This window comes from Leguminivora glycinivorella, chromosome Z (genome assembly GCF_023078275.1).
Source record: "Leguminivora glycinivorella isolate SPB_JAAS2020 chromosome Z, LegGlyc_1.1, whole genome shotgun sequence".
NCBI classification, from domain to species: domain Eukaryota; kingdom Metazoa; phylum Arthropoda; class Insecta; order Lepidoptera; family Tortricidae; genus Leguminivora; species Leguminivora glycinivorella.
In genome coordinates, this window is record NC_062998.1 from 9,257,103 (window position 1) to 9,271,643 (window position 14,541).

The 14,541-nt window shown below is 39.1% G+C and overlaps 1 protein-coding gene across 1 annotated transcript; it reads left to right on the plus strand.

Annotated features, from left to right (window-relative positions):
* Nucleotides 1-43: 43 nt before the first annotated feature.
* On the plus strand, nt 44-11,867 carry LOC125241090 (WD repeat-containing protein 5). The gene is made up of 8 exons (XM_048149405.1): nt 44-391; nt 520-616; nt 2,270-2,415; nt 5,048-5,192; nt 5,891-5,993; nt 7,483-7,714; nt 9,375-9,578; nt 11,534-11,867. Exons 1-7 carry the CDS (start codon nt 263-265, stop codon nt 9,561-9,563), a joined length of 1,041 nt encoding a protein of 346 aa, XP_048005362.1. The 5' UTR covers nt 44-262; the 3' UTR covers nt 9,564-9,578; nt 11,534-11,867.
* Nucleotides 11,868-14,541: the final 2,674 nt, after the last annotated feature.

A 14,541-nucleotide genomic window follows, 5' to 3' on the forward strand; every position in this document is an offset into this window, starting at 1 on the left:
TATGTGGGTGGGTAGACATTTTGAATTTTATTAAGTTGGCACTACTGTTCGCTATTCGCGAAATGAACGCATTGGGACGCTCAGATATACAATTTTCTTTAAAAACTGGCGTGGACAGAATTGTTAAATTGCGATTCGGTAGTCAGCTAAATTGTGTACGTTTCCATAACTTCAAATTTCGTGATAATTCAGTGTATAACAGTGATTGTAATAGGTGTCGAACAAAGAAAATCGTAGTGCGTTGAAGTCAAGTCGTTGAAACATGGTGCCGCTAGGACCCGGGCCGGGGCATCCAGCTGCACATCAGGCCCACGGAGGCCCCTCTGCTAATCTTTCCGGTCCTAATTCGCTCTCGCAGAGCGCTCCACAGTCCAATAAGTCATCGGTAGCAGTAAGTTTATGCGATTTCTTTGATTATTTCACGGCTTTGCGTCAGTTGCCGCTTGCACATGTTTATATAACTCAACTTTTGTATCTGAGCACGTGCGATTTGGCGCTCATTTGTGCATCGGTTTTCAGAAGCCGAACTACACGCTCAAATTTACTCTCGCTGGACACACGAAGGCGGTGTCTTCCGTTAAATTCAGCCCAAATGGCGAATGGTTAGCCAGTTCTTGTAAGTATATTGCATATTATCACGACATCCGTTACGATGACTTTTTGTTGGAACATTTCTTGAGCACTACCCGTTTTATGATTTTTAAAGCAGTCATGATATACATTTATTTTGTCAATTACTGTTCTAAATTTAGTTATTCCTTCATTGTTGATGTTTCTTTGGGTCACAAAACTATTGTTATCTCCAGTAATGCTATGCGCCCTAGTTTCTGATAAGACATTTGCTGAAACAACAATGTCTAGCTACTGAACATTTAAAAGCCATTTTTGCCTAATTGTTAAATTACCCACTGACCATTTATATTCACACATTGAATTCAATTAGAATAGTAATGGGCTAGGAAAGCCAACATTTTGTAATATGGCATTGACAAAGTGTTCTTCCAAGACTGACCTTGGCTACAGTTTTGTTAACTTAAATCTTAAGTACAATAACATTGTGAGTTTTTGTAGTTAAAGACTCAACTTTTTTTTTAGTTTGTATGTTTCATTATTTTTGCAAAGAACATGTATGATGCTGAAATTCAGCTGTATTTGTAATGTAAGGAGGAATAATACATTAAATATATATTTCAATATTTTATAATTAGTAGTTGTTCAGTATTCTGTGTATGTGGGTACATGGCAATATTTTATTTCATTGAAGCTGTAGTAAATACTTTTTCACTAATGTGGTGCTGACATTTGTTATTATTAACCAGAACAGTAATTGGTAATATTAGTTTACTTTGATCATTTTGTGCTCAATAAATATATGGAACTCATTAGTGCAGTGGTGGGGAAACTTTGTGACAGGCCAAAACTTAAAATAATTTCATATGAGGGTCGGATTTATTTTTACTTATACACTGTGTTTTTTTTTGTTTTCCTTTAAATTTGACACGTAGCTAGGTTCATTATCAGGAACCACCCTGTATATCAGTTTTAGTTAAATTCACAAAGAAAAAAATAACATTTTCATACATAATAAATGAATTTATTAGTATGGGAGACCCTTAAGAATAACATTCAAGTTAGTGCCAAGTGATTGATGGCACATGTCAAAACAAATAACATTAAGAATTGGTAAAGGCTAACACACACATCTTCAGTAATTATCTTTATTTTTTTAATAACTCGATAACCATGAGAGTTGAGACGCTAGTTTCTTAGAGAAATTAATTGTATTTGATCTAAAGAACCTTCCCTTAAAGTTAACGGAATTCAATAAAAACAGGGTGTATACACATTAACTGGCAGAGGCCAGGATCCTTTTCTCCTGATGGGAACCTTTTTGCTGGCTGGATTTGGCCCACACCTACATTAATGGCTTACACTTAAAATGTAATTTTATTACAAAAATAATTGTAAGTAAGAAAGTACCCACTTTTGGGCATATCTCTAGCTTATAGAAGGAACCAAAAAGGCAATTGTTAGATCACACATTTCCTTTTGGTTTCAGGGCTCACACATTTATTTAATACCTTAATTCAGTAATCATGTTTAAATTTTTCCTGTATATGTGTTTTTATTTTTGTACAATAAAGAGTAGAGTATTACTACTACTTACTACTAAATTAATGAACATCTTAAATTTAAAACATTTGATGTCAATGATGTTCAAGGCTCTCTATTTGACAATGATTTCAGTTTCATTCTATGTACTTTTCAGCTGCCGATAAAGTAATTAAAGTGTGGGGTGCTTACGATGGCAAGTTTGAGAAGACCATTTCTGGCCACAAGATGGGCATCAGTGATGTGGCGTGGTCCTCGGACAGCCGGCTCATTGTCAGTGCAAGTGATGACAAAACTCTGAAGGTAATACTTACTTCTTGTTTTGAAACATATACCAAAGTCAAAAATTAACTATAAAATCTCATCTTGTCAACTGTAAATCTGTTGGTGCACATAAAAATCACAGAGATAAGAAATGTTAAGGGAGATGGGAGATAAGGTGATTCTCACGGTTGTTGACCTTTTATTATCACTTCTATGACAACATTTCATTTAAAATAAACCAGTCCTTAAGCTTTCGAGATTTCCTGTAGTTTGCAACTTTCATAATTCATCAAACTAACATTTTGTAACTTCAGTAGTTCAGATGTGGTGTAAAATTGTCTGCCGTTAAATTTTCTACTAAATATTCTTAATAAGATGATACTTTTGTCACTTTTTTTTTTATTTAGATAATATTATGTATTTCTAATATTTTCTTAATGATTACGAGTATTCTAACAAACTAAAGGCTAAAAACATGTGAAATCATGTTTGAGAAAACTTAATGAATACTTTTGAAAAATCTTTCACGCCATGTTATGCACGACCCTACGCAACTAAAAAATAACTTAAGTTTTTTGCGCTCACAGTTTTAGTGACGACTTTGAAAGATATAAAATTTATATGTATAGGTAGGTAAGGTATGTACTAGACGTGTGCGCCGCGCCGGCGCGCCGCCGCCGCCGGCGATTTTGGCCACGCCGCCGCCGCCGATTATTAATCGGCGTGAAATCGGCGTGACCTTGGTGGTTAATAAACTGCTCAAACTTAGTATTTGATTAAATTTTTGGACTTTTTATGCTTTTATTTGTTTCAATTTCTAATATATATACTTTACTTTTATTAAAATATTATATATTCAGCACTAAGAAAGATTAGGAACCTTAATGTGAAGTTATAATGGCATGGGAAAACCGGATATGCGGGGAGGTCTGTGGTAGTGACAACGTTGACCTAGCATACGACTTGACACAATGGTTTTCAGCGTCTACGAGAAAACCACACGTGGAGAGCCAAGAACTTTTCCTCTTGGATCTTCTGTTATCGTTTCATCTGGATGACTACCATATTGTAATCCATTCAAGGTTGCATGGCTCCTTGAAATATTGTCCCTTCTAAAATGCCCACGTGCCCACTGAAATTGAAATTGCTTATAGGCGCTGTGTAACTCGGCAGATTGAAGTAGGAAGCGATTGTTTTTTGCGTCTTACTCTTAGAAGTATACTACCCAGGTAACCCAGGTTTGCTTCACTTCGCATGATCCTAATTTTGTTCTGCAGGAAATGAAGCTTTTCATTCCATTCTCTGTGGTTTCAAGTGCCAAACTTCATTCATCGTATCGTGTTTTAAGTGGCCTAATATGTGTCCCACTGCTGAGAAAACGCCTCCTCTTCTTTCCCCCACTCATCACGGTTTGATGCCCGCTCCCGCCAGTCATTATAAAATGCGTCCAGGTCGTCCGGGTATCTCTTTTTTTTGTCTGCCTCTGCCCCGGCTAAGCTGCGGTAACCATTCAGTTGCTACTTTGGCCCACCAATCCAGGTGCATTCGGCAAACATGTCCTGCACGTATAGCACATGGAAAATTATTCAGTGATCCAAGAAGAAAAAAACAGAACCACTGTCTGCGACCAACTCAAATTGCCGAGAGCTATATGCCGGATGTTCTTTTCCAGCATAGTTCAGCGTGTAAAGCTCTTTTTTCCTCGACAGTGATAACGATGGAATTCTTGTGATTGTGCTGAAGTTGTATGCTTCTGAGAGGTCATCAATATCGAAGACCTCTTTTTCAGCGTATACCCAACCTCATAATTAAAAATGTGCTTTGGCTTTGATATACGTAGCTCCAGCTTACGATCGCGATTGGCACAAAGTTCTTGTTTCGAAGCTTCCATCAGTTCCATCATAAGAGATTATTCGAATGGTTCAGCAGCTTTCAGCATAAAGGTTGAAATTAAATGTTCGGTTCAAACTACATTCATGCTGGATTACTGGTAGCCCTTAGGGTTATAATCCATACTAATATTATAAATGGGAAAGTGTGTGTGTGTCTGTTTGTTTGTCCGTCTTTCACGGCAAAACGGAGCAACGAATTGTCGTGATTTTTTAAGTGGAGATAGTTGAAGGGATGGAGAGTGACGTAGGCTACTTTTTGTCTCTTTCTAACGCGAGCGAAGCCGCGGGCAAAAGCTAGTATATAATAATATCGTTCAGTAGCAGTAGAAGAGAAGTAGCGTAACATTCTGCAAAGTAGTCGCTGTTATGTTGATGATATGAATCTTATAAGAAACATAAAATCACGGTCACGCCGATTTCACGCCGAAAATACGCCGCCGCCGCCGATTTTTTGGCAAACGCCGCCGCCGATCGTTTTATAATCGGCGCACACGTCTAGTATGTACCTACACACCCCAATAGGATTCAGTTATTTGCGTGAAATGAATTATCTGTAAACAAAAGTTATGCCTACTAAATAATTTACAAATCAGAAGTTGAAAAAAAAAATTTAATCAAAGCGAAAAGAGTAGTCATTAAACATTGGTAACATTGCCGTGTCAAATCAATTTATGTGAGAAAACGGGATGGCACTACGATGTTCCCACTTTTTAATTTTTGCCAGGCAGGCTAAAAGTTAGTTGGTATTTCGAATAACTATTTTCATGTTTACTTTCCAGGTGTGGGAGTTAAGCTCAGGCAAGTGCCTGAAAACCCTGAAAGGCCACAGCAACTACGTGTTCTGCTGTAACTTCAACCCTCAGAGCAATCTCATTGTGTCCGGCAGCTTCGACGAGAGCGTTCGGATATGGGACGTAAGGACGGGTGAGTACAGTATTTCCAAAGATACATATATTTAACTACATAATATAATTATAATAGTACAAGTACAGAAGGCTCACTCGACCGCGCGCGAGCAGCCGACATCGTCGCGAAGTTCGTCGCCACTGACCACTGAATAGGCTGCGATCATTTTTAATTAATTTCAAGTTAAGAATCACATATCAAGTTAACAAGCTGGAACAAATAGTAAAAAAAGAGGTTCAAAGCCTGTGTCGAGAGATGGCAGTCTATGAACTGTGTCTACATATTTTACTTTGACAGTAATTCTCTATACTATATTCCATTCTCTTTGGTATTTCTAATTATCCATTGTTTGGCTGCCTGATGTCTACACCAGCCGTAAGAATAATTACCCTAATGATATTTGATTCTTTACTGCTTTCAATTTGACTTCCACTTGTAGCCAAGAGTATAATCGTTCTGTAACGTATCATAGCTATCTCGCTATTGCTCAGAGCTGGTTGCGTATTGGGCGCCATGGAGCGTCTAGCGTCTTGGCTAAAGATTGGCCTGATTAGGGCAGCATAACAATGTTTTCAAATATTATGTCGAGCTAATGCTAATCACAACCTCAAGCACAACACAATACTCACATTTATCTGAAAATATATGCATGTTTTAACTAAAATAAGTACAACAAACTCATGTACTTGGTATTGATTTTCATCTATTTGTCACAGGTAAATGCTTGAAGACGCTCCCAGCTCACTCGGACCCCGTCTCAGCAGTGCATTTCAACAGGGACGGCAGTCTGATCGTCTCCTCCAGCTACGACGGGCTATGGTGAGTTTTTGACATCAGTTACACATTAACTACCAGACAAAAAAATGGGCACTATGTCAGAAACCGGACGTTATCTATTGTATAACACCCGCCCAGTGGGTTGTCCAGCATCTGAGCAAAGTTCAGGAGTCTAGGTAGTTCTTGGTTGCGAAAGTGTTAAAGCTCGGCCACACATGCGCGTATTGATAGCGTAGACGGAGCGGTAGTGGAGCGTAACGATAGCGATGCGCCGGACGAACGCTGGCGTTGCGCCCAGCGGACGCCGGCTGGAACTAACGAGCGCGTTCCGCTGGCGCACCGCTATCATTGCGCTCCGCTAACGCTACGCTATCAATACGCTTTATGTGTGGCGGAGGCTTTAAGGTGTCCACTGACTATCAGTACACTGACGGCAACAGCAGAAGTGATAGGCCTTTAGTTTAGGTTGATTTACCTGAAAACCATAGCCCGCGTATTCTTGACGATTTATTATAGTTAATATGTGCATTTCGTAGCAAGCGCGGATCCAGCTTCGTGCCCAGGGGGGGGTCACGTGGTAAAGGCCCAGGCCCCAGGGGGGGTCACGTGGTCTATTTGTATACAAGAATGACGCAAATGCTGTCGTGTATATTAATCATTTTTCATATTAAACCCATACATGACGACTTCTTCAAGGCGACATATTCAGATACCGACATATAATATTAGGAACAATAATACTTGACACGTAGCTGCCATGTGAGCGACGGAAGAGACGAATATGCCCACGTGATCTCATGCTACGCTTATCTTATGCAGACATCTAAATCAGTGCCTAAGGCACTGGTCCCACCGCGAGCTAGTAAGCTATGAGCTATCGGCTATAAAAACGAACAAAAGATGAGCACTCCCGTGCAAACAAAAGAGACACGGCGATTTTGATAGCTCACCGCTGGGCGAGTAACTAGAAACATCACCGTGTCTCTTTTATTTACACGGGAGTACTTATATTCTGTTCGTTTTTATAGCCGATAGCTCATAGCTTACTAGCTCGCGGTGGAACCAGTGCCTAACAATCTCTCGGAACTAGTTGGAAATAGAAATCTATTTTAGGACTAGAAAACATATATTTGAGATTAGTTTGTAATTAGTATAGGTGTGTTTGTATTACAATTAGATGCATTGCGAAATTTCCGAATCGGGAACAGTTGAGACTAATTAATTTATATGTGATCGTGTTTAGTAAAACGTCCCACTTTGTCGGTTACCATTAGGGCGAGATTTACTTATATCTTTATATGAATAAACTGACAAAGCGGCTTTATAGCAATCGAGAAAGTGGGACGGTTTTCCCGTGCCCACTCACATATTAGCTCGTCAATGCTGTATGATATGGGCATAAATAAACAGATTTGTTTTTTGTATGACATAAATTGACACCGATTACCGATGTCACTGAAACGACGCCAAATAGTTTTTGTTTGAGAATCTGTAGCACATATTTTAAACATTCTTCCAACTTTGTTTCCAGTCGGATCTGGGACACCGCTTCTGGCCAGTGCCTCAAGACCCTGATCGATGACGACAACCCTCCGGTGTCGTTCGTCAAGTTCTCACCCAACGGGAAGTACATTCTGGCCGCGACTCTCGACAACACGCTCAAACTGTGGGACTACAGCCGGGGCAAGTGTCTCAAGACCTACACCGGACACAAGAACGAGAAGTACTGCATCTTTGCCAACTTCAGCGTTACTGGTGGAAAGGTGAGATCTGTTTTATTTATTTTGTTACATATAATAGAATTTGAACCCGCGTATACGTTCTTGCGTCGTAGCAGAAGGCTCCTGCGGCTTTTTATTTTTATTTTGCTACCATGACCAAGATTCGAACAGAACCGAAGCCAAGAACAGTCGTAAAAAGAAAGGAATAACCTAACCACAAAATTAAAATTTTGAAGATACCCCCGACCGCAACATAGTGGACAATTTTCATGAAACATGGCTAAGAACACTCCCGACTTATTCAGCTTTCAGACAAAAAAAAACTAAATCCAAATCGCTTCATCCGTTCGGGAGCTACGATGCCACAGACAGACACACACACAGACAGACACACAAACAGACAGACACGTCAAACTTATAACACCCCGTCGTTTTTGCGTCGGGGGTTAAAAACATGATTCAGAATGACAATTTTAAATTTTGAATGACAAATAACTTCATAAATTCGATCAGTGTTTTTATCCCTGGGTGGCTAGCCGAATGGCACAATCGCTCACGAAACGCTCACGAAACGAAGCGCTAGTAGATATCTATCTCTATCGCGCTTGCGTATTGGCGCGACAGAGCCAGCGGCGTATCGCTTTCGTTTGGCGTCGGAGAAATGCCATTCGGCTACGGGGCCTGATTGTTATCTTTTCTCTCGCGCTCAGGCTGGCTCCAAGTCGGCTTAGTTCAAAGAATTCAAACAGGTATTTGTTTATTTTGGACTGTCTTACCTATGACATCTTTATGAATGCCTTGGTTTCCATATCAATGCTAGCGAGTTTTTCACATAAAACACTATTGTTTTCATATAATTATAATAGCATCCATATAAATATGTACATAGAGCTGCAAAAGTGCATGGCGAATTTGTCAATTCATTAATAAATTCTCCATGCAATTTCACAGCTATGCTATGACGTATTAAAAACTAGTACCTGAGCGACTGAGCTTCGCTTGGAGTTCTATTTTTTATTACAGAGAAAAACACATGATAACTCAAAATTTCGCATTTCTCGGGACCTAAGACTAAGCTAGATTGATTTTTCACCCACGAAAACATCTACAGACAAATTTCAACGAAATCGTTAGAGATGTTTCCGAGATCCCCTTAGCATATCCATACAAACATTATAAATGGGAAAGTGTGTGTGTCTGTTTATTTGTCCGTCTTTCACGAATTGACGTGATTTTTTTTAAGTGGAGATAGTTGAAGGGAAGGAGAGTGACATAGGCTACTTTTTGTCTCTTTTTAACCCCCTACTTCCCTAAAATAGGGGATGGAAGTTTGTATGGAGCATTCCACATTTTTTGAATTTAACGCGAGCGAAGCCGCGGGCAAAAGCTAGTATAAATAGAAATATACAAGAATTGCTTGTTTAAAGGTATTAGATACATACTAACACCACACCTCGGACACTGGCGATCAAATATATGAAAGAGGCGCGATCCTAGCACACATTCTAAGCTCGTGTAGGTGAACGAGTACTATGCTTGTATGAGTGAAATATGACAGGTCGACTGTTCGTGTTTTTGACAGGCGGTAACTGTGAGGTAACCGAGAGGGGGGTGGGCGGCACTTTCAGCGGGGAGCGGGAGTGGCCATACTGTACGATAGTACTCTTTATTATACTGTGCTAACACACATGTCTCTCCTCAGTGGATAGTATCGGGCTCAGAGGACAACCTAGTATACATCTGGAACCTGCAGTCCAAGGAGATCGTGCAGCGGCTCTCCGGGCACACGGACACGGTCCTCTGCACCACCTGCCACCCGACTGAGAACATCATCGCCTCCGCCGCGCTTGAGAACGACAAGACCATCAAGTTGTGGAAGAGTGATACTTAGATGTTTCCAGTACAGGTGAGTGGGGAACTCTGTATAGACAGATACGGTGGCCTAGATGGCGTTACACCTTTGAGGGACGCTCGGCTAGATAGCGCTAATATTAATATTTGACATTTTGACACATATCAAGCTAAGAATATGGACCAATTTGTCAAATCTGAGGTTCAAAAGCTTTAAGCCTGTGTCGAGAGATGGCAGGGGCTATGAACTGTGATTACATATTTTACTTTTACTTTACAGTAACTTTATACTCGATCCTCTTTGGTGGAACAAACAGCTGGATTATAAACGGTCTAGAGCGTTATAAATGTAAGGCTGGGCTAAGCATGTGATTGGTGTGAGTATATCTCGCCGCGACATAATTATACTCAGATCCCTTTCATTGACATAAATATTGAAAGTCATAATGTAATGATTGCCAGATTATCATTACTATCATTAGTCATAAATGTCATAATTCTGAAACGGGTAACTTTTCAGGGCAGTCCTTAAGGTCGTCTATAGATAGGTTAGTTACGTGTTTCTGAAAAAAACTAAACTATGACTAACGAAAATGTGAAACAATACATTACGAGTATTACGACTAAGACTTTATGGGAACCAATAGAGACCCAGTTATACTACTAATGTTGCGGCGCAATGAGTACCTATGTCGCGGCGAGATACTATCGCGTCAATCATATGCGCTCTGCTGTGGTGGGTTGTCATAACAGCTAGCCATACAGGAGTCAAACTTGCTAAGACAAATGCAGTCTTGATTTGTCAATATAAAGATTCATACTCCTATTAAGACAGTTAAAAACCTCATAAACAGCAAATATATTAAATAAAGTATCAAGAGTTATCGGCCGACGGTACTGAAAGCGAGGACCGTAAACTTAATAAAAATAGACATAAAAAAAAAACTCCTATGGTATAGGAGGCCATTTTTGGTTACAATAATATATGAATTAAAGGAGTTGCCAAAAAATGCCTTTTTCTATGCAATTGGGAAATAGCTAAGGAGACTTTTGTTTTAAACACAGTGACTGATATTTATGTATCTTCATAGCACGTGCAACAAGTAATAATTATTCTTAAAAGTGAATTTTCTATTAAATATAATAAGATGGTATTTGATTATTTGTTCGTATGATATTGATATCGTATTTGATTTCATTATATTATATTTATTTATGGTAGAGGGTAAATATACAGAGAAAAATAAAAAGGACCGTTCAAATTTTTCACAGTGACTTCTGAGGTTATAATTAACAACTTTTATTATGGAGGAATGTTGAAATCGCAAAAAAGAAATTGGCTGCCCTATAGAAATGAGCGGCGTCATGACAGTCGAAATGTATGAAACAGCCAAAAATTTTTTTTTGCGATTTCTGCATTAGTCCAATAATAAAAGTTGTTCATTATGACCTCAAAAGTCAAAGTTTGAATGGTCCTTTTTATTTCACCGTGTATGTACATATGTACTATATTAATTAGGGCTCTCGAGAATCTCGATAACCGTTCTAAATAAACCCTTGTATCCGTGTCCTTGGCGGTAGCTCTAGCGTCGGATACACTATCCGCCCATATATCCTCTATCCGTCCACTAATTAAATGTTGCCATAACAACACTAAAATTGTGCCCTCACGAGTATAATACCAAAGACATATATAACTCCGTATAGACAGATAAAGCCTAAGAAAAAAACGTACCTCAGTACCATACAGAAAAAGGTACGGTGGCCTAGATGGCTTTACACCTTTAAGGTACGCTCAGCTAGATTGCGCTAATATTTATATTTGACATTTTAACACATATCGAGCTTAAAATATGTACCTAATTGTCAAAACTGAGGTTCAAAAGTTTTAAGCCTGTGTCGAGAGATGTCAGTCTACGCACTGTGATTACACATTTTACTTTGACAGTAACTCTCTATAATACTCGATCCTCTTTGATAATACTAACACACACATTTGTTTGTTCTCAGGCCAAATCGTCATTCAGCAGACAGCAGTCTGCAGCCGCGGCGTCGTGTGATGATCAGAGCCGCGGACTTGTGAATAAATTACATAATAAGATACCGAATGTTTGAGAGTACCTTTTACGTTACGCCGTATTTCGTTTTAGATTCTAAGCAATCACAGTTGATATGTGCATTTTCGATCATACTAAGATTATTATTATACATATTTTTTTACATCTGAAATGCATGTGTATGAATTGTTTAAGTGATTATTTAAAATTAAGGATTGAGTTTTTATAGGATTCCGCTTAAGAATAACTTGTTAGATGCGATTAAAATTAATTCTAGTTTTACGAAATATTTGTTTTATTGTGATTAAATTGCCGGGATAACGCAAGGAGGATGATGGTTGTGATAGCACCTCAATAAAAATCATTCTAGTAACTAATAACTAAACTGTTCATTTTTACTTACGTTTACTAAGTTAAATTACCAACTAAATATTCTAAACTAATCAATCAACTAAATAACACTACAGACTCTACAGATTCTAGATAATTATTAACAATTACAAATCTGCTTTCTTTTATATTTCATAAAATGGTAGCACATGGTACGAACGGTAGTACGAAGTTCCCGCAACAGACATAAACTAACATGGCCCCATCCCTAGTCGATTACGTGAAAGGGATAGCATATCGCATTGTTAACTAGGCAAAAAGGGATGGACGCGCCGCGGCGCCGCTCAGTACAGTACAACCATATTGACCAGTATAAATGAACTCCGCGGATAATAAACAATATTCAACAAAATAATTAATTTGACTTAACTGTGGAATGTTATTCCATCTTTTTTATATGTAGAAGTGTTAGAAGACTTGCGACAAATACAATACAATACAAATACTCTTTATTGCACACCTCAATACAGGAAACAATATAGTAAGTATACACAACAACTTAAGAGGTAAAACAAGAGGCGGTCTTATCGCTAAAGAGCGATCTCGAAATACGAACGTTTCCGAGATAATACAATGGAAAACCATTATGCACTACATTTGTACAGTGTCGTCATTCTTGTAATTTAAACGTATAACTATAACTCCAGCAGGACACTTGACGTCCCCCATAATGACGAAACTTTTCCTGACCCACATTTGTGGGAATGCTACCAAGGGATGGTTTCACAACCAGTAGTTGTACTGTTAAGACAGAATTCTTTCGGTTGATGTACCTAAGTACTATTTATTGCAAACACTAGATGGCGACACAGGTCAAGGCTAAAACGAATAGAAAAATACACTATTTGAGTTTTTGTGGCGAAATGCGCGCCATCTCGTGTGGAGTAGTTGTGTTGTTAAGGCTGAGAATTCTTTCGCTCGATGTAGGTACTATTCATTTTTGAACTAGATGGCGACACATGTCAAGGATACGAAACAGAACCGAGCGAAGCTCGGTTGCCCAGATATTTTGCACTGATATAAGCGCGGGCGCTCGCCGTGCCCGATCAGTATCGACCAAGTAACAGACCCGAAAGAAGCGCGAGTTTTTCGCACAAAAATATTGGAAAAGGGTATTTTGATGCCTTAAAGATGTCCACCTGTAGTGTGAAATGGTGTGGAAAGGTAACAAGAAGCTCAAATTTAAAAACAGACGGCATTACATTCCACCACAGACCAACCCCTATAGACATCCATTACAAGACGACTCGCGGTCGCCAGCCTTCCTAGTATTTGCACTGATATAAGCGCGGGCGCTCGCCGTGCCCGATCAGTATCGACCAAGTAACAGACCCGAAAGCAGCGCGTGTTTTTCGCACAAAAAAATTGGAAAAGGGTATTTTGATGCCTTAAAGATGTCCACCTGTAGTGTGAAATGGTGTGGAAAGGTAACAAGAAGCTCAAATTTAAAAACAGACGGCATTACATTCCACAAATAAGTCATACATACATACATACATACAATCACGCCTGTATCCCATAAAGGGGTAGGCAGAACACATGAAACCACTAAAGCTTCAGTGCCACTCTTGGCAAATAAGGGGTTGAAAGAAAACGAAACTGTGACATTGCAGTGACAGGTTGCCAGCCTCTCGCCCACGCCACAATTTAACCCATATCCCATAGTCGCCTTCTACGACCCCCACGGGAAGAAAGGGGGTGGTGAAATTCTTAACCCGTCACCACACAGGACTTTCACAACTATCCCTTGCAAATTAGGGCACATACGGCTTCTGTTAAGCCATTTTTACAGTACCTTAATATTACGGAGCTTTTTTCCGCACCAGTGCGCAAAATAGTGTTTTTGTCATGTCAAAACTGAAAAGGGCCATATCTACTTACTTACTGTAAAAAGTCGTACGATACACGCGCAAAGAGGGTATTCGTAACTCGTGTCGATTTAAAACACTCCCTTTGGTCGTGTTTTATTTTATCGTTACTCGTTTCGAATTTTTGCGCACTTGTGTGTAATGTGTATGAATCAGTATGAATGTTATTATTACAAGCATTTATTTATCTTAGTTCACTTAGTATACACGAAAGAAAAGCTACCACAGGCAAGGACGATATAGTACCGGGACAGAAAGCCTATACAAAAAGCGTACCCCTGAAATGTATGGGCATTTTAGGCTTAAAAGTAGATGGCGCTGTTTCGCAACCTGGAAGTGGCCAAAATCATATTTTCCCCAAATATTTTTTGCGTGTTTTTATGCTTTATAAGGACAAATGACATATTTCTTTATTTTACATACAATCACGCCTGTATCCCATAAAGGGGTTGGCAGAGCACATGAAACTACTAAACCTTCAGGGCCACTCTTGGCAAATAAGGGGTTAAAAGAAAACGAAAACGTTTCGTTGTCGTTTTTCGTTTTCTTTATTTTAAATATCATGATATCACGTCACGTCATACATTTTGAATAAAACAAGTTTGTAGGCATCATCAGTTTAGTTATGATATTATTTAATATGTGGCGCTAAAAATGGAGGTACGAGCCAGTATGAAGATTGTAAATTCTATATAAATTATAA

Excerpts from the sequence above, each read along its gene's own strand:
- LOC125241090 (XM_048149405.1), top strand. The coding sequence starts at position 263 with ATGGTGCCGCTAGGACCCGGGCCGGGGCATCCAGCTGCACATCAGGCC. Across the intron at positions 617-2,269 it reads CGAATGGTTAGCCAGTTCTT|CTGCCGATAAAGTAATTAAA; the intron begins GTAAGTATATTG and ends TGTACTTTTCAG. Across the intron at positions 2,416-5,047 it reads GTGATGACAAAACTCTGAAG|GTGTGGGAGTTAAGCTCAGG; the intron begins GTAATACTTACT and ends TTTACTTTCCAG.